This window comes from Equus przewalskii, chromosome 31 (genome assembly GCF_037783145.1).
Source record: "Equus przewalskii isolate Varuska chromosome 31, EquPr2, whole genome shotgun sequence".
Classification (NCBI taxonomy): domain Eukaryota; kingdom Metazoa; phylum Chordata; class Mammalia; order Perissodactyla; family Equidae; genus Equus; species Equus przewalskii.
The window spans coordinates 12,677,777-12,700,195 of NC_091861.1; the positions used below are offsets into that span (position 1 = coordinate 12,677,777).

Here is a 22,419-nt window from a genome sequence, read left to right on the forward strand (position 1 = left end):
AGAGTATAAGGCAAAGTTTTAATTGGTTGTGGTTATAACCTCTTATTATATCTCTTATTGCATGAGCTGGAAAAATGTTAATCTCTCTGGCTCTCAGTTTACTAATCTGCAAAATGAGTACAAAGTAGATAATCTTAAGGTCCCCTTCAGATCCATAATTCTTCAGTATTTAGCCTTTTATTATTCTTGATTTATTGCCGTTGTAACCTTCAGCCTTTCTGCTTTCCATATTTGTCACTTGATTCAAACTATGTGCTGCTAATAGAAAGCTAGAGAACAGAGAGTCATCTGATGCAGTGTATTATTTTCCTTTCACTGTAATTTATTTATGATTATTTAATTTTTGTCCCATTAATTACTGAATTTTAAAATTTCCTTTATTGTAGAAATATGGTAGTCACTTTTGCAGTACAGTCTATTAAAGACTGCATAAGAGTTAATAAATCAACAGAGTAGCTGTTAGTTAATCCATTGCTTTCAAAGAAATGAATCTCAGCAGATACTAATGGAATCGTATTGTTTATTCTAATATTAGATAAGATACTGGAGAGATTTCAACCTCTCTTCTAAAGCAGAATGTAGTATTTTAGTTCTATGTCCAAAGAACACGTAGACACCAAAGCAAATTTTGTTTCTTGTGTTGAGTAGTTAGTTCCATCCCCTGTCACACCTCATGTTGGTCAGCTTAAATGTGTTGACTGACCATCAAGTAACCTTTGAGGCTGTTGTAAATAAAATTGTATTTACTAGGAGAGGAGAAGGAGGAAAAGATCTTTGGAACTTGAATGTAGGTGAAAGTTTGATTTTTCTTTTTTTTTACTCTCCCTTATTGGTATAAATGAAAAAAAAGTGTTTTATGTCTGATTTATGTGACTTGATTTTAGTAGATTTTTCAATGGGGATGATCTTAATTAAATGAAAAGTAAATGTTATTTATATATAATATATACTTTTTACTGTTGACATACATTACTAATTTGTTAGTCACTATGATTTTTGAGTATTGATATTTCTCATCAACATTTTCTGCTACAGAATTCAAGATATTATATATTGCAAAAGATTGTGTTTTTAAAATACAGATATAGAAATAAAAAAAAGTAACAAGTTAAAAATCTTTCCCATGGCTGAATAAATAGCCTAAAAATGCATACTGTCCTTTCATATTAATGAATTCATGCATAAATAATCAGAAATTTCAGGTCTTAGCTTTACTTTGAAGCTAGAAAGAAGTAAAACATACTTTACAAAATTAACATATTTTTCAAAATTAACATTTATGAGTTCACGTACATTTAATAATAACTTTAGTTGAATTTGTTCTCATGCTACACCGTTTAACATTTAAAATTTTAAAAATTACTGTTTTAAAAATGCCTTCTCAAGGCTTTGTCAGTTTTTTTAGAGAAAAAGAAAAGATTGTTTACTGTAAAAGTTGTTAAAGTTATAAAAACTATAGCCATAAGTGTTGGGAGTTAATAAAAGTAAAATTTCCTGAGCAACCAAATTTATTACCCAAAGTCATTCTTTGTAATTGTCTTAATATTTTTATCATTGCATAATTAGAGACAGTGATTAAAGTTTTTCCTCTATTCTGTCTTTGTCATGAATTTTAAATAGTAGTTTATGAATGTACATTTTTTTCATGTTTTTTGTTTGTATAAATGCTAATGATTTACCAAGTTTCAATACAGGGAAGTAACTGTGTGTTATTTCAGCTCGTATCTCTAGATTTTTATCAGTTTATCAGTTTTTGGGAATTAGGCTAACACATTTTGCAATGTAGATAACTAACGCTTCCTCACCTTGCAGTAAGGTTCACCTGATGAATTCCTTGTTTTTTTGTAATTTCCTAATCTCTGTTTACTTTCGCTTTACGAGAGAAACCTTTTGAAATGCCTTTAACCAAATCCCAAGTGCAAGGAAGGGTTTGCAGGAAGGACTCAGGTAGAGCATAGAATGCGTGACTGGGAATCAGAAGTTGATGAGGAAGCTGGATAACTTTCTAGCTGTTTCCAAACTAGCATTTCTGATGTATGGAGATTATCCACACCTTTGATTTCCCCAAAACTAACATTGATCTCCAGGAATTTTTTATAGGACTATTACATAATTGTTACTATAGACAAACCTCACTTTGAGATAGACATGCAATGAGAAATTTAGGATTCACAACTGAGAGAAATCTTAATTCTCATCTAGTCCAACATCCACATTTTACAATAGAAAAGTCAGTGCTGGAGGTTTTCAGATAGGCAGTGAATTTCAAAATTAGAATAAAATTCCAGGTGTCCTGTTTCAGCCTGTAATTCTATATGATCTACGAAAGAAAATCTGAGAGGTGGTTTTTTCCAATAGAAAATGATTTTTGACTTTCAAATATCCTTGGACTTTAAAAATGATTCACTTACAAAATGTTAAAAAAAAAAAGTGAGGCATAAAGTGAGGTTTGCCTGATCGTTAATTGTGTTAACAACAGTTTAAAAATTAGTTTACTCTTCGTCACCTCCCCTCGCCTCCTGATGAGCATTTAGCGAAGTAGAGCAGGGAGTAGTTCAGATTCATAGGCGGGAGGTGCAACTGGAGTCTGGATGCAGGTCAGCTCACCCTTTGTTCTTTCTCTCAGGTGCTGTGTGGTAGCCAATATCTTAGGGCATTTAAGTATATGACGAGGCTGTCTTTGACAGTTGTGTCCTGGTGTTTTATGGTATGTGAGTTTTGGATAGTGGAAAAACATTCTTTCCCATCTCTTGCACCTCTGAGCCAAGTTCCCAGCAGGTTCGCAAAGGTACCATGGCCTGAAAAAGGCTGGGGGATCTATCCTCTTTGCTTGTAAGTTTAATAGAGACCTCAAGTGCTCCTTTTATAGAATAGAAGGAGTTACAAATACTGAATATTTTTCCTTTTCTTATTAGATTGCTCAGATTCCATTCTGTGGGGAAATTGACTGTGAAGACTGGATCAAAAAGACCACTGCCAGGTGAATAGAATTAGCGGATAGAACTTGCGAGGTACTGCGATGAAAAAGGATAGAAATACACAGCATCAATGAACAGACTTCTTATTTGTGTTTAATTGTAGGGATCAAGATCTTGAACCTGGTGCTCCATCCATGGGAGCTAAAAGCCTCTGCATCCCCTTCAAACCACTGTGTGAGCTGCAGCCTGGAGCCAGATGCGTCTGTGGCAAGAACCCTGCCAAGTTCTACACCTTGTTTGGTCGCAGTTACTAAGGGATAAAACAAAACCCCAGCTCCTACCCTCCTCTCTTTTTAAGAAATTGATACTACTATCTTCCCAGATATATCTAGACTGTTTTTTTGATTTTTTAAATAAAAGTTCTAAACAGAGGTCATGTGAAACAAACACCTATTCTTATGCCTAAATTAACAGTAGAATAAGACTTTTCTGTGAACAACCCCAGTAATAAATATCATGAACTGATACTGTTTTATGCTTTCCTTTGTTTCTCAAATACCTGAATTATTACTACAATGACCTTCCTACAAAGAGATGAAGGTAACTGAAGCCTAGGGAATTGTGCTGAATCTAAGCATCCCTCATGTTTCAGACCTTGAACCACCAATGATCTTGTGTTTTATATGTTGAAGTACTTCCTTTCCGTAACTCCTGCTGAATCTAAGATTGCCATAAATCTTTCTCTTTAAAAAATGAAACAAAACCACAAATGGACCAAAAAAAAAAGGGCTTTGCCTTGAAACCCCTCTCCCTCTCATTACTACTAGTTGCTGTGGGGTCTTCAAAAAACAAGTCACGGTTTCTGAAAGAGCGACCAGCCTTCCTCGCTCCTTCTTAGTTGGCGCTCTTCCTTACCCTCCTGCTTCCCCCACCCACCGCTCTTCCCTGAGATCATTAATGCCCCTTCTGACCAAAGCTGACTTCCTAGTTCTTGTCTTCCAGTGCCACTCTGTGGCTATAAAAAGTTTCTCTCTTTAATAAAATTACTCCTGTAACTTGCCCTCCTCCCTCTCTGACTCTTGTTCTCAATTATGTGTCTTTCACTGGCTTTTCCTCCTTGGCCCACTTCTGAGACGTTGGTGTACTAAACTTCCAGACTTGGCCCCCTTCTCAGGCTGCCTGATGAGCCTCCTCTAATCCCGTGGTTTTAAATTGCATTCATAGGATGATGACTCCAGCATTTTTATCACTAGGTCTGAGCTCTAAACCTCTATTCCAACTACAAACTGAATTCTCTTGAGTGTTCCATCAATGTTTCACGTCATCCTGTCCCCCAAATCTCATTTCTTTCTCCACTTCCAGACCTGCTCTTCCTACAGTATTCCCGCCTGAAAGATTAGCATTACCAAAATGTACCCAGAAACCTGAGAGTTGTCCTAGTCAGCCCCTCCAACACACCGCCATCCACGTGCACTTGGCCAGCAAAGCATACTGCTGTTGCCTCTCCTGTCTCGTGGGCCTCGCCTTTCACAGGGCTCTGGATTGCCTTCATACCTGTTACCTCTTGTGCTGAGTACTGTCATCTGCATGTTTCTACAAGTGTGTTTTTTCCTAACGTGCAGTTTATTAAGATATTTTTCTTCCCCTTAAAATCTTTTCGTAGCTCACCATCACTAACAGGATAAAATTTAAACCCTTGTGCCTGGTCTGGTTCCACCTATGCGTCCTGTCTTCTCTTCAATCCAGCAAAGTCTTGGCAAGTTAACCGTTTAGGATTTCCTGTAAACCACATGCTGTTGCCCATCTCTGTCTCTGTTCCTTGGCCTAGAATGCTTTTTATTCCTCATTTCTAGCCTACTTGATAAATCTCTTTATTTCAGGGCCCCGTTCCAATATGCTTTTCTACTTGGTAGTGATAAATACGCCAATAAAGGGGAAAGGGGGACCCGCCCGGTGGTGCAGTGGTTAAGTTCGCCCATTCCGCTTTGGCGGCCCGGGGTTCACCGGTTCAGGTCCCGGGTGTGGACATGGCACCGCTTGTCAAGCCATGCTGTGGTAGGCGTCCCGCATATAAAGTAGAGGAAGATGGGCATGGATGTTAGCTCAAGGCCAGTCTTCCTCAGCAAAAAGAGGAGGATTGGCAGCAGTTAGCTCAGGGCTAATCTTCCTTAAAAACAAAAAAAGGGAAAAGCCTTCAAGAGGGACTTGAATTTTGAGGTGTGCTTTGAAGGATGAGTAGAATTTTAATAAAAAGAGGAAGGACATTCCAGGCAGAGGGAACAACATATGTATGCAAAGCCATCAAAGTATATGCTGTGTATGAGAACACAGCAAAACCAGCTTAAGTTGGCAGGAAATTGCCAAAAGAAAGCAGATTAAATACAGCACTCTTTCAAGACTGATGTTTGGAGTATGTGTATTCATACACCTAGCTTGATGAGATGAATATCTGAGCTACATTTTTATACTCGGAATCAATTTTTTTTATTGATCTATGGCAGTTCAGAATACTTTATCTTGTTTTGCAACCCTCAGTAGCTGTGTAAGCTGCCTAGTTCCTCAGTTGTAATATGGAGAGAGTCTAGCGCTTATAGAGTTACTCTGTCTCATAAAGTGCTTAGAACAATGTCTAACACATACGAAATAATAATAAATAGTTATGACAATGATGCAGGGTCAACTGGGAGTTACCCCTAATACATAAGTCTAGTTAACAGTAATTACTTTAGCTTCTCATTTTTTTTCTGAAAACTAACAAATGCTTTAGAGGACAAGAGTTTTTTTAGGCCAGTCTGTGACAAAGCCTGAAAAGTAGATCATAGACTAATAACCACATCCCCTGGTTATTTTGGAGGAGGTGGCCATCTCTGGTGCAAGGACAAATCCCCAGGCGGTTTTTTTCTTTTTCTTTTGTGAGGAAGATTGGCCCTGAGCTAACATCCATGCCAATCTTCCTCTGTTTTGTATGAGGGTCACTGCCACAGCGTGGCTTGATGAGCAGTGTGTAGGTCTTCCCTGGAATCTGAACCTGTGAACCCTGGGCAGCGAAAGCAGAGCTTGTGAATTTAACCACAATGCCACGAGGCTGGTCCACTAAGGCTATTTTTTGAAGTTTCAGATGAGTAGAACTAATCACAGAAAAGCTTGAAGTTTGCTGGTTTAAGGGAATTTACTTTAAAAGAATTCCACAGTAAGTGATGATGTTAAGACTGGAATTCTTCACCCAGAATCTGCATGTGAGAGATGGGCTTTTTTCTTAAATTGAGGTTCAGCTAAAGTATCAAAACATCTTCAAATATGTTAAGAGTGGTGGTGCTTTTCAAGAGGATACGTAAACCCGAATCCAAATGATATTCTTTAAGAAATGATCACTATTTTACTTGCAGATGACAGCTATTAGTTAACTAGATATGTGACTGACAGTCACAAAAGTGTGCCTAGTGTTCATTGCAGCAAAAAGAAAACAAACAGATCAGGGTATATTGACTAGTGGCTCTGCTCACTGGGACTACCAGTGTATACTACGTGTTAGCAGTTTCTAGTTCTTCCGTGACAGGGTGTTTAAAATAGTTTTTAATTAGGTCAGTAAATCAAATGCAGCCTTTATGAGACTTGGACAATCACAGCAACTCCTTTGGCCTGCTAGTGGAGAGGCTCTGAGTTTGAGTCGACATCAGCAGGGGAAAACTCCATAAAACAAGCAAAGAGAAGGCATTTTGACTGGAGAGTCTGGACATACAACCCTACTTATATCTGATTCTAGTTATAAATATTAGCCATCTATCATATAACTGCTGCTCAGGGGTTGTCAGTAGCATCAAAAGTTTGGGGAGGCAGCTACCACGACCCTGTTATTTTCAGATACATCTTTGGCCCTTTGCTTGTCGCTTTTATTGTGTCTCGAAAATGCTAGCCATTTATTTAATAAATTTGAGTGCCTGCTCTGTGCAGAGGGCCAGAGTAGATAGTAGTAAGTAAACCTAAACATGCTCTTTCCTCTTCTTGGCTTTATCTCCTTGAAGTTTTTCTATGTTAGATGTAAAATCAGGCAATCAAGTGGACAATGAGACGGAGCAATGAACCGGGCTGAGCATTGTCAGTAGGAGGCCATTGCCTCCATGACCCTTCCTGAGACATTGTGAGATTATCCTGCCAACAGCAGCATGCTGAGAACTTTCCTGTAGCTGGAAAATTCAATCAATGCTATTCTGCCACACCATAGGCTTAAAGTAGTAGACACAATCACATTTCTATGACTCAGTAGGTAGCTTTAAACCAGTGTCTTGTTCAACTTTACTGGAAGATTTAAGAGTTTGGAACATCAATAGTACTGAAATGATGTAAAAAGATTTTATTAAATATCTCATGTAATAGGGATATTTCAAAATATATTTTAAGTATGTCACCAAAACCAAATTTTGTGATTGAGAAATACTTGTGGCATGAATGAGGAGTTTGGAGGATATACAGGCTGGTGACAATGCTAACATACATATTGCTTTTTATGTGGTAAATATGTAATTGTACTGTATTTCCCTCATTCATCATTCTCTCACTCTCCTAGACAATTATTTCATACCTTTTCCTCCTCAAATTTTCAATCCTTCTGCTTTCTGACTTTCAGTTGATCATCTTGATTTCTGTTTCACTGAGAGGATAGAAACAGTAAGACTCGACCCACCAGAACCTCCCTCCACCACATCTACCCTACTCATGTGTCCATATATTCTACCTTCTCTCTGTTTCAGATGAGCTCTCTTCTCATAGCAAAAGGCAGCCTCCACTTACGCACCAAGTCTCACCCCCTCCTGCCTTCTCAACGGTGGCATGTCAGCAATTCTCCACTATGTATCATCAGATTTTCTTTCTCTACTGAATCTTTCCATCAGCTTACATGCTGTTATCTTCCCCAACCTAAGAATACCCTTTCTTGACTCCATATCCCTTTCACTTTAAAGTAAAACTCAGTGAAAGGATTGTCTGTACTTGCCATCTCCAATTTCTCTTCTCTCTTCTCTTGAACCCACTTCACGTTTGCCCTCTTGCTAAGGTCACCCATGGCCTCCATAATGGCAAATCCATTCATCATTTCCAGTCCTCATTTTGCCGCCCTCTCAGCATTAGACCCAGCTGATTCTCTCTCCTCTTTGAAACACATTCTTCCTTGGCCTTTAGAATACCGGACTCTCCTATTTTCCCTTTTATCTCTTTGCCCTTCCCTCTTATCTCTTCATATTTTCTTCTCTTTTCTATTTTCTCTCATTTCCCTCGTGACTTTGTGCATTCTTACGGCTTTTAATACTGTAGATTGTCAACTCTCAAGTTCATATATTCTCAGCCTTACCATCTCCCCTTAACTCCAGACTCTCTTATTCAGCTCCCTACTTAGCATTTCAACTTGGATGTCTAATAGATACACCAAACTTAGCGTCATCTCCACCCCTTGCTCCCACATTGTCCTCACAGCTGTCATCCTTGTCTTACCTTCATCTCAGTTGCAGCATCATTCTTCCAGGCAAAACCCTAGTGTTACCTAGACTGTTCTCCTTCTCTCATACCTCACATCCGATTGCTCAGCAAATGCTGCTGCCTCTAACTTCAAAATATGTCCTGGATATATTCATGGGTGTGTGAGCTGTGCGATCGTACAGGGCCCTGTGCTTAGTTTAATGGTCTGCTATTTTGAAATTCTTATAAAAAATTAATTCTGATAAAATAACATAAAATTTATCATCTTAACCATTTTTAAGTGTACACTTCAATAGTCAGTATATTCACATTGTTGGGCAACCAATCACCAGAAGTTTTTCATTTTGTAAAGCTGAAACTCTATACGCATTAAACAACTCCCTCATGTTTCCCTCCCCTCAGCCTCTGGCAACCATCATTCCACTTTGTTTCTATGAATTTGACTACTTTAGATAGCGCATATAGATGGAATCATACAATATTTATCTTTTTGTGACTGGCTTATTTCACTTAGCATAATGTCCTCAAGGTTCATCTATGTTGTAGCACGTGTCAAAATTTCCTCCCTTTTTAAGGTGGAATAATATTCCATTATATGTATAGACCACATTTTGTTTATCATTTCTTCTGTCAATGGACACTTGGATTGCTTCCACCTCTTGGCTATTGGGAATAGTGCTGCTATGAACATGGGTGTACAAATATCTCTTTGAAACCCTCTTTCAATTCTTTTGGATATGTACCCAGAAGTGGAATTACTGGATCATGTGGTAGTTCTACTTTTAATTTTTTGAGGAACTGCCATACTGTTTTCCATAGTGGTTGTACCATTTAAAAATAATTTTTTTTTTAAAGATTTTATTTTTTTCCTTTTTCTCCCCAAACCCCCCTGATACATAGTTGTATATTCTTAGTTGTGGGTCCTTCTAGATGTGGCATGTGGGACGCCGCTTCAGCGTGGCTTGATGAGCGGTACCATGTCCATGCCTGGGATTCGAACCAACGAAACACTGGGTCACCTGCAGCGGAGCGCGCGAACTTAACCACTTGGCCACGGGGCCGGCCCTGCCATTTAAAAATTTTTAATTTTTGAAAGAGGGATCCCGAACTTTCATTTTGTAACAATACCCTTGAATTATGTAGCTGATTCTGCTTGGATGTTCCCACTTCCCACCTGGTGTAAGTCACCAATCTTTTGTTTAGATTATTGCAATAGCCCCCTAACTGGTATCTTTGATTTCATGTGATCTCAACGCAGAATCCAATGATTCTTTTAAAACATAAATTAAATCTTGTCATTCTTCTGCTCCATACTATCCTCTCTCAGAACCTCACATGATCTTCCCCCTCCCTCTGTCACCTCTCTGACTTCATATTCTATTTCTCTCCCTCAGTCTCTCCTTTCCAACCAGGCTGAGCTCTTTTGGTGCCCCTGAACTTCCCATTCTCATTGCTCCCTCTGCCTAGGGAGATCTTCTTTCAGATGTCTTCTTGGCTCAGTTTCTTACCTCCTTCAGGTCTTTACTCAAAGAACATCTCAGTGAATTCTTCCCTGTCCACTGTACTTAAAATTACAAACCATCCCATGCCAATACGCTATGCCTCTTCTCTGCTTCATTTGACTCCACTATTCTTATTACCATCTGATATTCAGTACGTTTTAAGATTTATTTTGTTCATTATCTCTCTCCCCCGTCAGAATGAAAGTTTTGTAAGGGCAGAGATTTTTGTCTGTTTTCTTCAGTGCCATATCCCCAGAGCCAAAATCTGTGTCTGACCTGTAGGAACTCAGTAAGTGTTTGTTGCATGAATGGATGAATGAGATTGTCTTAGTGCCGTAATTCCCACAATCTGGTTGTATTAGAAGTCTCATTGCTAGAATGTCAACTGAATTAGAGATTATTTATGAGATGCTAAGGAAATTACGAGGGTTACATCTAAGCTGTCAGGTTTAAGTCAAAGTCAGTGAATTAGTCCAGATAAGTAGAACCAATAGAATGTATATATAAATAGAAAGAGGTTTATTATAAGGAATGGGCTCATGTGATTATGGAGGCTGAGCAGTCCCAAGATCTGCAGGTGAGTGAAGAAGCAGGAGATCCAGGACAGCCAATGGGTGGCTCTAGTCTGAAGGTCCACAGGCTCCAGGCCCTGGAGGAGCTGTTTCAGTTTAAGCCTGAAGACAAGAAAAACCCAAGGTCCCAGCTTGAAGGCAGTCAGGAGAAATCCTGTCCTACTTGCAAGAGGGTCAGCCATTTTGTTCTGTTCAGGCCTTCAGCCGGTTGGATGAGGCCTATCCACATTAGGGAGGGCAATCAACTTTACTCAATCTACCAGTTCAAATTCAAATAATCTCATCCAAAACACCCTCACAGAAACATTCAGAATAATGTTTGACCAAATATCTGGGCACCTGATGGCCCAGTCAGACTGACATAAAATCAATCACCACAGTCACACTTTAAATTCAGAAAGGAAAAGATTGGGTACAGTAATTTCAGTCCATATTTCTTTAAAGGACTGATCGTAGGCAGTCTGCTCAAAACAATAGAGGCCGCTACTGTTTTAGATATTCTGGAACTGGGTAAACCTTTAAGGTTTATATGCGACAGAAGATAAGATTAGAAATGGGCCAGCCCAGTGGTGCAGAAGTTAAGTGCGCATGTTCCGCTTCGGCAGCCTGGGGTTCGCTGGTTCAGATCCTTGGTGTGGACATGGCACCGCTTGGCGAGCCATGCTGTGGTAGGTGTCCCATGTATAAAGTGGAGGAAGATGGGCACAGATGTTAGCTCAGGGCCAGTCTTCCTCAGCAAAAACAGGAGGATTGGAAGCAGATGTTAGCTCAGGGCTAATCTTCCTCAAAAAAAAAATTAATTAAAAAAATGATTAAAAACAAAAAAAATTTCCTGGATCAGTTAAATCAAGTCATTATAATTTGCCTTTCTTCTTGAAACTAACAGGATTTATGTCTTTAGCTCCTCCACTTTAAAGGTGTTTTATCTTTTCTGAACATGAGGAATGTTTTTCTTGTCTTATTTATGGAGAACGTTTGGAAATAGGGTGCTGGTTTATTCCAGATCAGTGGACAATGTGGTAGAAAATTCACCCTAGCTTCATCTTTGCTTTCATTTACTGTAGCTCTGATCTCTGGATTAGTGACCCCTGGAATATTTCCTGTTCCATGCAGTAAACAGAATTCAAAACTATTTGCTCACCAGGTAGACAAGATACGATGATTTATGCCAAATGACTTGTTTTACCAGAGCAATTATAGCGCACTTGGAGTGTGGACGCTGGGAAGGCCAAAGCCATGGTTGAGCTTCTGCATGAATCAAAGACACAGAGGCTCTTGACTTGTGTAATTAAGTACACAAAGAAATAAACAAAAGAAATCTTTCAAGTCCGTATCTGAAGCCAGTATCTTTCATTTTCATAAGTTCCAGCTCACGTGACATCTCTTGTTTAATCGCCCTTTAAACTGTTTTATGGCTTTATAGCAGCCTATAAAAGGTGATTTCCAAATATGACAAGCACTGAAAGGCTGAAGGGGAGAGTTATCCAGGAGTTGTAATCACTAAATCTGTAGCTGTTCCCCGAAGAGCTCAGCCTTCTCAAGAAAGGCAGAGGAACCGCTGGAGAGCCATGGGGCGATACTCCGGAAGAAGCTGCCGTTTAGTCCTCATGTGCATCGTGAGCTTCTTTCTCTTTGTGATGGAGCTGGTGATCGCCTACGTAGGCAACTCCCTCTCCTTGGCCTCCGATGCTTTTGCTGTAGTTTCCCACCTTGTTTCCATGATCATAGGTTTGGTAGGGGTAAGGGCTAGCAGTGTAACACAGCACAGGAAGAGCACTTTCGGCTTTATTCGGGCCGATGTTTTGGGAGCATTTGGCAACTCTATTTTTGCTGTGGCACTGATGTTCAGCATCCTGATTGAAGCTATCAAAAGGTATGTTAATCCCCAGAAGACAGAGGAGCCGCTGCTGGTTCTCAGTGCTGGAATTATCGGGCTGTTCTTCAATGCTCTTAACTATGTCATCTTCTTGGACTGCTGTTACTGCACAGCACGCAGGCCACAGGGAGACACTGAAACAGGTAAACAGCTCCTCAGACGTTGTAGTAAATGTGGTCAGACTCCCAGCAGGTTTTCCCTTCGGGGCCCTCTGATGGTGCTACGGAGAGAGGCCCGATTCATTTGGCCAGCTTCTTGTCCTTGTGACTTTACAAAATGTCTTTCTCAGAAGACTTGCCTTCAGTCCAAAGTTCTTGTGAGCTGGTTGGCAGCAAGCCACTTTTATCTCGGGGGTCTTCTTTAGTTTTTGGTCACAGAGAATGAAAAAGTGTTCAGATCGGTAGAGAGGAAGGAAAGACATTAACTGGAGGCTTAAAGGGATCATTTTGAAAGAAAGTGTCTGTGGCATTGAAAGCACTCTCTTATACTTATGATTCATTTTTGTCTACCCAGATGTGACATGACTCTGTTTGAGGTTAAAAATAATATTTGTCTCCCCATAAAATATGTGCAAAAAATACTGGACTGCATAACCAGCCCATGCAGAGCAAAGTATCAACAGTTGGCTAGGCTGATAAACTCTTTGGAATATATTCAAGGAATGTTACATAAAATGGAGAGAGAAAAAATAAAGGAGAGAATCTAGTAAACTTAGTTCTTTTTTGGATGGAAATATTTGTGTTTATTTATTGTATACATCCGTCCTATTTGAGAAAAATGAAAACTATTTGCTAAAAGTCTTTAGGAGGGACTTGAAAGTGGATACCAAACTTATTGGGTCACCTGTCAAAAGATGGAATTAAATCTTGGAAGACGACCAGAAATCTAAAACAATAAATCCAAAAGATAAATTCAATGGAAACATGTTTCTTTATTTCCACAAGAGGAATTAAAAAATATATATTAAAAGCTTCTTGCAGAAGAGAAGTTTCAAGTGCTTTTTGAAGGAGTCCTATAGCATGAACAGAACAGGGTCAATCATGGCTCTACCCCAGGGCACTGGTCGAGTTACTCCCCGAGCTTGCTTGCCCACCTATAAGGTGGATGTAGGAAGGACTCAATGAGATCCTAAGTGACGAGTACTTCATAGACACTTGGTAAAGAGTATTTTTTTAAAAAAATCAAATTAAAAAAATGCAAGACTTTGAATTATGTGATAATAGTATCATTGAATCCTAACTGATCATCTGGATTTTAACCAATTTCAAGATTTTCCTTACTTGATGCTGATCAGTTTTCTCTCACTAGTAGGAACATTATATAAGTAACCCTGGGGGGGCGGGGAGGGTGAGTCTCAGAGTCAAAGTTTGCGTTTTTTATTGTATTCCTCCTGTCTTTGCAACCATTGTAAATTATGTCAGTTGGGTCCAGCCCTTTATGCTCTCTCTGTCTAAATGTTCCTATTGGTAGAAGGTATGTTATGGGAGCACCTCTAGCATGTGTTAAGTCTAAAAGGGAACAAACAAGAGACTAGAGTCTATATCTTTATTCGATTTAATGAATCAATTAGGACCTCATCTTTTAAAAAAGACAATAATCAGTTAACTTGGGACCCCATGCCTTGTTTACATCAGTCGTCGTGCAAAAATTACTAATTGGGGTTCTGGATCATAAATTCACATAACTGATGTCAAATAGATATTTTTTTATTGCTAAGTATAAATTTCAGGCAAGGAAGCTGATTTCAAACAAACAGTATTGGCAGTGGGAGTGTCACCATTACTAAGCTTACCATTGTGTTTTACTTCTTCTTTTGTCTTTACTCTTGATATGTGATATTTACCTGCATATAGCAAAAGCAATTTAGGCAAAGGGTTGGACTATTTGACCCACATGACAACTGGTAGACAACCATAGTTCTAGTTTTATAAATTGTGTTATTCTTGGATAGATCTTAGTTCAGCTCTTGCTTGCGAAGGGGTGCTTTCCAATGTTTATGTCCATGCTAAGATAACAATCAGAAGCTTAAGACAAATAGCTCACCCTGAACATATGGGGTTCTATTGTCTTAATTCCAAACTAGCAGTCTTCTTTTGAGGTATTTGATGCTTTTTAGTATTCTACTTTAAATAACTAAGTATAGTGCTAGGTACTATACACAAATAACTAATGCTTTAAGATCCATGTTCTGTGTTAACTCATTATTTAGGTAGCTTTTGGTATTGCTGAATTCTTACATTAGAAATTTTAGAGTGTTTAAATCCTCCAAGTAATTTTAGGATAGTTACTTAGCTTCTTAGTATTTATAACTCAAGTTACGCATTTATCACTTTTACTAAAACATACATTTTGGTATTCTTCTCATCACCTACATAAGTTTAAAGTAAACTTTTGAGTTAGAATAACACACCACTGAGTGGTTGCTCTCCAAGCTTCTAGTTAAATTCTAATTAGTTATAGACCACAAGACTATAGCTTCCTGGGAGCTTTCCACCGGACAGTCCTGTAGACACTGAAAGCAAGGAGGGTTTCCTTTCCTTGTAGGGTGAATTTTATCCAGAGACAAGCAAAGTAGGCCAGGCTCTGCGAGTTTTAGGAGAGGCAAGGGGAATTTTCTGTCTCTCTCCTAGAAGCAAATATCATGGAGTCAATGGGAGACCAGAAACTGCACAAAGGCAGCTTTTCAACCTGGAAAGCGGAAAGCGTTCTAGGCACAGGTTCCCAGAGTTCTCTTTCTAGTTCAGAGGCAGGATTGGAATGATTGGGAGTCTGCAATAATTTAATAATTATTAAATAATTTTAGGAAGCATGATGCTTAATTCCCAGAAGCTGTTACGTATTTGCTGTCTGTCCGTATCTGATGCACCACCATTCTCTTCCAAGCGCTATCGCGGGTTTTGAACAGTTCACTTCCACCTGAGGGTTCAGTGATAAGTATACACACACATATCACAGACCACAGCATCTACACCATTGTACGTGCTTCAGATTCCCTTCCATCTCTTCTGTATGTTTGCGACAGCTTGCTTAACCCTGACCTTGGGTCAGTTATAGAGAGTAAGAAAGATTAAAGGAAGATTGAAAATGGTTGTATTTCACATTTGTGAAATCCAATTCAACTGAAGAAAAAAAGGGTATAAAGAGACCAGCTCCTTGTTCTCAGCGATTTTCTTCTAATACACAGAGGCTGCTCTGACTGATGAGTTAAATTTTAATGAAAACCAGGTGTTTACCGACACTGTGAGTTGTCAGGCACTGCGAACATGTACAGAGAATAATTACAGCACCCTATCACATACATTTGGAGATTTGTGTGTTTTGTGAAATAATTAAAATGTATCACATACATTTGGAGAATTGTATGTATTGTGAGAGAGTATTTGCTATGTCCAGACAAGAAAACAGAGGTTGAGAGTCAGCTCCACAGTCATAAACCCGTTAATGGTAGAGTACAAAGAAATTAGAAGGCTGAATCCAGGCCCTAAATTAAAGACCCTACTCTGCTTGGCCAAACAAAGAAAAAAAAAATCATGGGCAGTGAAAAGTTACTTGGCAATAATCACAAAATAGCATGTCAAAAAGTGTAAATTAATACAACATAAATTGAATCCTAGTTCTGGTAGCTGAATGACTTTCAGAAAGTTACTTGAACTTTCTAAATCTCAGTTCCTTTAGCTGTAAAGTGGGTAACGTTTCTCCTAAGGATGTTGTGAGGATGAAATTATATTGTGTGTGTAAACTGTTCAACATGGCACTTGGTGGTGGTGGTTGGTTGTGATCATCCACAGGTGAAAGGGACAAAGAATAAATGAAATATTAATAAGATCCCTCTGTGGACAATTTGCTTGCTCTCTTCCACAACCCTGGACTGAGAGCCACCTTATCACTGGCCAACACTCATAATACCTATGATCAATACAGATCCATCACCACTCCTGGAAACCCACACAAACCATGTGTCTCACTGAGGATTGGTTAGTATTGTCCTTAGTGGGGTGAACCAGAAGAAGCATAGACTAGTAACTGGAAAATGCGTGTTCTGGAACTTCTTCCCTCATTCACTGGGTCTGATACTGGACAAGATACTTAACCACTTTGAGCTTCATCTCAGGTATCATTACACCCATTTTAAAGAATCTCTATGCTTTTCTTTTGATAAATAATAATACCTTTGCAATACATGATTTTTCAAAGGTCTGTCATAAATGTTACCTTCCTCATCTTCCAGGGCTCAAGGTAGCACTTTGTAGAAGGGCATTACTTATATATATATATATATATATATATATATATTTTAATATATATAATTTTGTTTTTAAAGATTGGCACCTGAGCTGACATCTGTTGCCAATCTTCTTTTTTTCTTCTTCTCCCCAAAGCCCCCCAGTACATAGTTGTATATTCTAGTTGTAGGTCTTTCTGGCTGTGCTATGTGGAATGCCACCTCGGCATGGCTTGATGAGTAGTGCTAGGTCAGTGCCCAGGATCTGAACTGGTGAAATCCTGGGCCACCAAAGCGGAGCACGCAAACTTAACCACTTGGCCACGGGGCCAGCCCCTACTTATATTTTTCAACTGTTAATAATTATGTATTTTAAACTGTTGTAATGGTATTAACATCTCAATAAGTCACTCATTAAAATAATGCAAATGTAGCTCACATTTCCAAGATACGTATTTCCAAGGTATGAATGAAGAAACTGAGGCATTAAATGTTTTATAGTTACCCCACTGTTGATGTTAGAACCAAGACTTTGCATTTCCATACCTCTTGTCTGCTATAAGATGATTTGCCTTTTAAACATTTCCCTGCAGTTCTGTTGAGTGAGTAATGATGTTCCCATTTTCCTTATGGAGAGCCTTAATTTTCCAGGAAGGTAGGGTGAAAGTAAGATTATTATTTTGGTTTTCATATTGGCCAGATGTTTACAAGATATAAGGAATATATTTGTTATTTTTTGCCTCTTACTTGCTCTTTTGATGGAGACAGAAGTCATTGCGGTTTTTATACACCATTGTATGTGACTGTCTCTAATGACTATGATACACTAGTTTTGTCATCATTTTTTTCTTTTTTTTTCTTGAGGAAGGTTAGTCCTGAGCTAACATCTGTGCCAATCCCCCTTCACTTTATATGTGGGTTGCTGCCACAGCATAGCTGATGAGTGGTGTAAGTCTGTGCCCGGGTTTGAACCCGTGAACCCCGGGCTGGTGAAGCGGAGTGCACCGAACTCAACCACTATGCCAAGGGGCTGACCCCTTGTTGTCATTTTTTTATGAGAGGCGATAACATCTAGAGACTCCCTTTTCTCAGAAGAATGTCTTCCAAAGTCCTCTCCTCATTTTTTATGAGAGGCAATAACCTCTGAGACTCCTTTTTCTTAGAGGAACGTCTTCCGGAATAGTTATGTAGTCTATATAACTATATCAGTTATGCAACTGGGCTGACCCCGGGAAGTAATTTTTGATGAAGTATGTCTGCACTCTTGATTTTCATGTGCCATGACAACCCTAAAAATGTGTCAACTCAATAGGCAGTAGAAAAAAGATGGTCCTTAACTCAGGTCAATGAGAACAAGAGTTTGGTTCCTTATGGGAGAGCAGTGGAGAAGTCAGGTTGAAGAAGGAACTGTCTGGGCATGCCACCTGTTTTCTGTAGAATTCTTTACCTGGAGAAGCTGCCTTGAGATTCTGTAGGAGAGTAAAGAGGGGAACCAGCTATTAGCTCTGTAGCTGGTGACCAGACTCAACTGATGACATCGCTGGGACTTTATGGGGCCAATAAGCAATTTTCACTCATGAGTCTAAAACTAATTGAGAACTAAGGGACCAAAGATAGTCGGATAGTGATAAAAATAGCTCAGTTTTTTAATAAAAGCTGGATTGGAGAATAGGCTTCCTAATACTTGTCTTAGCAGTAGACATACCCATCCACTTAGAGCTCCTCCACTGGAGGCACAGAGGCGGGCCCAGGAACAGGGAAAATGTACATCCTCTGAGGGAAGGCAATTTGAAGGGTAAAGCCCAGGAGGGGCTGAGCCAAGCTTCTTCCATTCTTTCAACTAAATCCACCAATGAGAGAAGACCTTGCCGCCCCAGGGGTGACTTCATACATAGAGGTTAGAGAGGGAATGAAGGGGGTCAGAAGGCGGCTACCCTGGTTATCTCCTCATGGAAACATGAACCAAGAGGAATGGAGATCTCTCCCTAACACTCTGCAGCTTTATGTTCTCTTCACTCGTGGCTCTCTTTGAAGGACCAGATGCACGGTTATCAGCACGGTATTGCTACACTTTCCTAAGGCTTGCGCCTCCCTTTACCAACCACTGTTCCCTTTGGAGATTCTCCTTGGAACTAGTGTTTGGCAATTTAGATACTCCCTAATGACTAAAACGGATTAGAACAGTGAGTATATTAATTAAATTAAACTAACTTTATTAATTAAATTAACTCCAAGGCTCCACAAATGTTCAGTATTGCTCGTTAGAGATTACATAGCGACATGAAACGACAGCATCAAGATTCTGATAATCCAGTGTCAATGATAGAAAAAAGTCCCCCATTTAAAGACTATGAAGTGACGTCATCTTTATGCGCCGCGCGGACGCCCGCCGGTGGAGGAAGGAACAGGCCGGCCGGTGGCGGAAGGAGCAGCTCGGCCGGTGGAGGAAGGAGCAGGCCCGCCGGTGGCGGAAGGAGCAGCTCGGCCGGTGGAGGAAGGAGCAGGCCCGCCGGTGGAGGAAGGAGCAGCTCGGCCGGTGGAGGAAGGAGCAGGCCCGCCGGTGGAGGAAGGAGCAGCTCGGCCGGTGGAGGAAGGAGCAGGCCCGGGGGGGGGGCAGCCGGCCGGTGGAGGAAGGAGCAGGCCCGCCGGTGGAGGAACGAGCAGGCCCGCCAGTGGAGGAAGGAACAGCTCCGCCGCTCGTCGCTGCTTTTGTTGGGCTGCTGCTCCGCCGGAATGATGGCGCCGTCGCTGTGGAGGGGGCTGGTGGGCATCGGCCTGTTTGCCCTGGCCCACGCGGCCTTTTCCGCCGCGCAGCATCGTTCATATATGCGATTAACAGAAAAGGAAGATGAATCACTGCCGATAGATATAGTTCTTCAGACGCTTCTGGCCTTTGCAGTCACCTGTTATGGTATAGTCCATAATGAAGGGGAGTTTAAAGACGTGGATGCCGCTTCAGAACTAAAAAATAAGACATTTGACGCGTTCAGGAATCACCCATCATTTTGTGTATTTAATCATCGTGGTCGAGTACTGTTCCGGCCTTCGGATACAACAAATTCTTCAAACCAAGATGCGTTGTCCTCTGGCACATCGTTGAAGTTACGAAAACTTGAATCACTGCGTCAAAATTTTTACAAATTATAATAATAGGACAGGACACAGAGCTGGAATATTGGAGTTTGGGGTATAAAACACTCCCCTATCGGTATTTATATTGATCTTTCAGACCTAATTAAAAAAAGTCCATGGTCCTTGTTTGTACATTGTTAATCAAATCATTAATGCGGTATAAGTTATCTGTGAAATGTCTTTGATCTTTCAAAGAGAGAGTTCTTATTTTCATTTAAAACAAATTCACATCTTTTGTAAAAGTCACTGTTTTGAACACATTTCTTGGAAAAATGTTGATGGTTTTGTAATTATTTTCTTAGATTTCTTTTGTGTTACAGTTTTTAGGATTCTTTTGGAAATAGTGTGACTATTGCATTTTGCAGCACGAACGATAGTAAAATGGTCTTCAGTTCTTAACAACAAATGGACTTCTCTAAGGAGACTAAAGGTAACTTATCAGTTTCTGTTACGCCCCCTAAAAAGTGACTCTGCTTCACCAGGTACTGGCCAGTTTTTAATTTACCCATGACTTCTCACCCCGTTCTGCTCCCATATACCTTCTAACATCAGCTGTCTTGTTTCATCAGTTCTCTGGGGTTCTGTGTGCAGTGAGCAATTTTTGTGCCAGTAATTTTTTGTCATAACAAATATATTTAACAAATTCAACTTGTTGTAAAGCGACGTGTGTTCTCTTCATTTATCTGTAAAAAATTTCCCTAATTGATTTTGTAGTATAAGAATAGTTGAAGATAGACCGAAAAGACCATTCGTGATTTGATTATCTTGCCTGTGTAAAAAAATAGTAATCACTGAGTAAAACTGATTCCATGTCATTAGCCAGTTTAACTTATTCAAAGTCTCTGTTATTTCATTGCACACTAAACTAGTGAATTAGTAAAAATGAAGGAAACTTCTTATTAAAGGTAGGCTTCAAAGGAATTGGGCCAAATATGTTCTGTATATTTGGAACTAATATCCTTAATTTTTTAAAAAGGTCAGTTAAATTGTTTCGTAGCTTCTGATTTGTGGCAGGCTTAGAGTTTACCATCTTCATTGTATGTTGCTGAAGGTGAGGATGGGGTACAGAGTAGAATTTTTTTAGAAACAGTAATTTTGGGGAAATTTGGCTAGCTGTTTGATCTGCAGGAAGCTTAACATTTCTTTGTAGAGAACGTTGCTTTTGTTGAATTGTACAGGTATGAAAATAGGTGTAAAGGGAATAACTGTATGCAGATTTGAAAAGGAAATGTGTTTTAGGCAAGAGTCATAAGATGCTCTTAACGCTTGATGGCATTTTTTCCATTAGAAGTGAACCTCAGCTCTTCTCTTCTGCCTGCTAACACACAGCCTCAAAGCACGACATGATTTTGTCATTGGCTTTTTATTGTTGTTCAGTTTTGCTTTGTCTGCCAACCCAGTCTGGGTGTGGAATACTGACTCTGCCTGCTCTCTAAGGAGAACAAAGTTAGAAATCTGCTGATAACCTAAAATAATGTAGAAATAAGTTAAAAATGTGAAGTCACGGGTTAAAGTGGTGATAATTAAATCAAAATATCGTGCACGAATCAAGCTCCTTACATCAGGCTGTCTACCGTTTCCTCAGGTCTGATGTGATTTGCAAGAGCCTCTTGTTTTCTTCTCTTTTGGGGCTGTCTTCCTTTCCTGATAAATTCATTGAGAGAAAATTCACATAACTTACAATTCACTCATTTAAAGGGTGCAATTTAGCAATTTTGCTATATGTTCACAAAGTTGTGCAACCATGACCACAGTGAATTTTAGAACATTTCCATCACTCCCAAAAGAAACCCTGTACCCTTTAGCTGTCACCTCTCATTTACCCCCTAATGCCTCCCAGCCCCGGACAACCACTAATCTACTTTCTGTCTCTATAAATTGCCTATTGTGGTTATTTAATATGAATGAATTTGTACAATATCTGGTCTTTTGCGACTGGCTTCCCAAATATGGTTTTGTTCTATGTGGAGTGAGAACTTTGCATCTTGGAAACGGCTTGCTGTGAAAGGCAGTGGTTGGTAAAGGCAGTGGATGTGAGGAGGGAGGGTCAGATACCTAACAGGTTTCTCAGTCAATCTTGTGCCGAATAGGTTTTTCTCGTGACCTAGAATTTGTAATGTACTACTACTTAGAATATTTTGGCTAGTCTCTAGAATAGGTATTGAAATCTTTGCCCAGTCAGGAAAGACCTGCTACAACTAATGCCAAATAATTTGGCAAATAATTGACATAACAGTTTTCAGGCGTGTCTAACTTTGTTAGCAGCTTGTATACCTCGGGCCAGGTGAGCTTCCCAAATTTCTTCTTTAATTTCCTCCAGTGAATTTCTGCTGTCTTTATGGTATGTGCCATAGGACTAAAGATGATTTGGTTGTATCGTAACAGTGCTAAATGGGTTAAGTTCAGAATTTTATTTCTAATGCTGTGAGACAGTCCATGACTACCTAGTGCAGTCCAAAAATGTAGTGATTTGAGCTAGTTAAGCCTGCAGTTGACTGTGATTTCAGTGACATTCAGAAGTGTGTACTATTGAAGGCTCTCTATGATATAGGAATACTCACTTCTTAATAACCAGGGAACCAGCCAAATGCTATGGGCTAATGGCCCAGCCACAGAAAATGCAGATTGGCGAATTGGAGATGATGATGCTCTGTAACTCCCTAATGATTGTTTCCTAAGCATTGTGGGTTATTTTTGAGTGGCATGGCAGCATCTTCCTGATTGTATG

At 39.7% G+C, this 22,419-nt stretch overlaps 3 protein-coding genes across 7 annotated transcripts in view; all 3 read left to right on the plus strand.

Moving 5' to 3' along the window:
* The window catches only part of EPRS1 (glutamyl-prolyl-tRNA synthetase 1), a 71,822-nt gene extending 68,379 nt beyond the window's left edge, over positions 1–3,443 (plus strand). For 2 of the 4 annotated variants that reach the window (XM_070602049.1, XM_070602050.1), the window contains 2 exons: positions 2,916–2,980; positions 3,057–3,443. In XM_070602049.1, coding sequence (XP_070458150.1) covers positions 2,916–2,980; positions 3,057–3,075 — 84 coding nt within the window. In that variant the 3' untranslated portion in view covers positions 3,076–3,443. The remainder of the gene's footprint in view (positions 1–2,915; positions 2,981–3,056) is intronic. The other 2 variants (XM_070602048.1, XM_008542834.2) reach the window with 1 other exon arrangement.
* An 8,586-nt stretch (positions 3,444–12,029) lies between these two features.
* SLC30A10 (solute carrier family 30 member 10) overlaps positions 12,030–22,419 on the plus strand; it is a 42,232-nt gene continuing 31,842 nt past the window's right edge. Inside the window, exon 1 of the mRNA XM_070602056.1 lies at positions 12,030–12,480. Within this exon, the coding sequence (XP_070458157.1) occupies positions 12,030–12,480 (451 nt within the window). The remainder of the gene's footprint in view (positions 12,481–22,419) is intronic.
* LOC139080612 (ER membrane protein complex subunit 5-like) lies at positions 18,430–20,350 on the plus strand. 2 transcript variants are annotated; one of them, XM_070602059.1, is made up of 2 exons: positions 18,430–19,159; positions 19,200–20,350. In XM_070602059.1, exons 1-2 carry the CDS (start codon positions 18,929–18,931, stop codon positions 19,704–19,706), a joined length of 738 nt encoding a protein of 245 aa, XP_070458160.1. In that variant the 5' UTR covers positions 18,430–18,928; the 3' UTR covers positions 19,707–20,350. The 2 variants fall into 2 exon arrangements, with proteins under 2 accessions (XP_070458160.1, XP_070458159.1); XM_070602058.1 differs by having other exon boundaries at positions 18,662–20,350.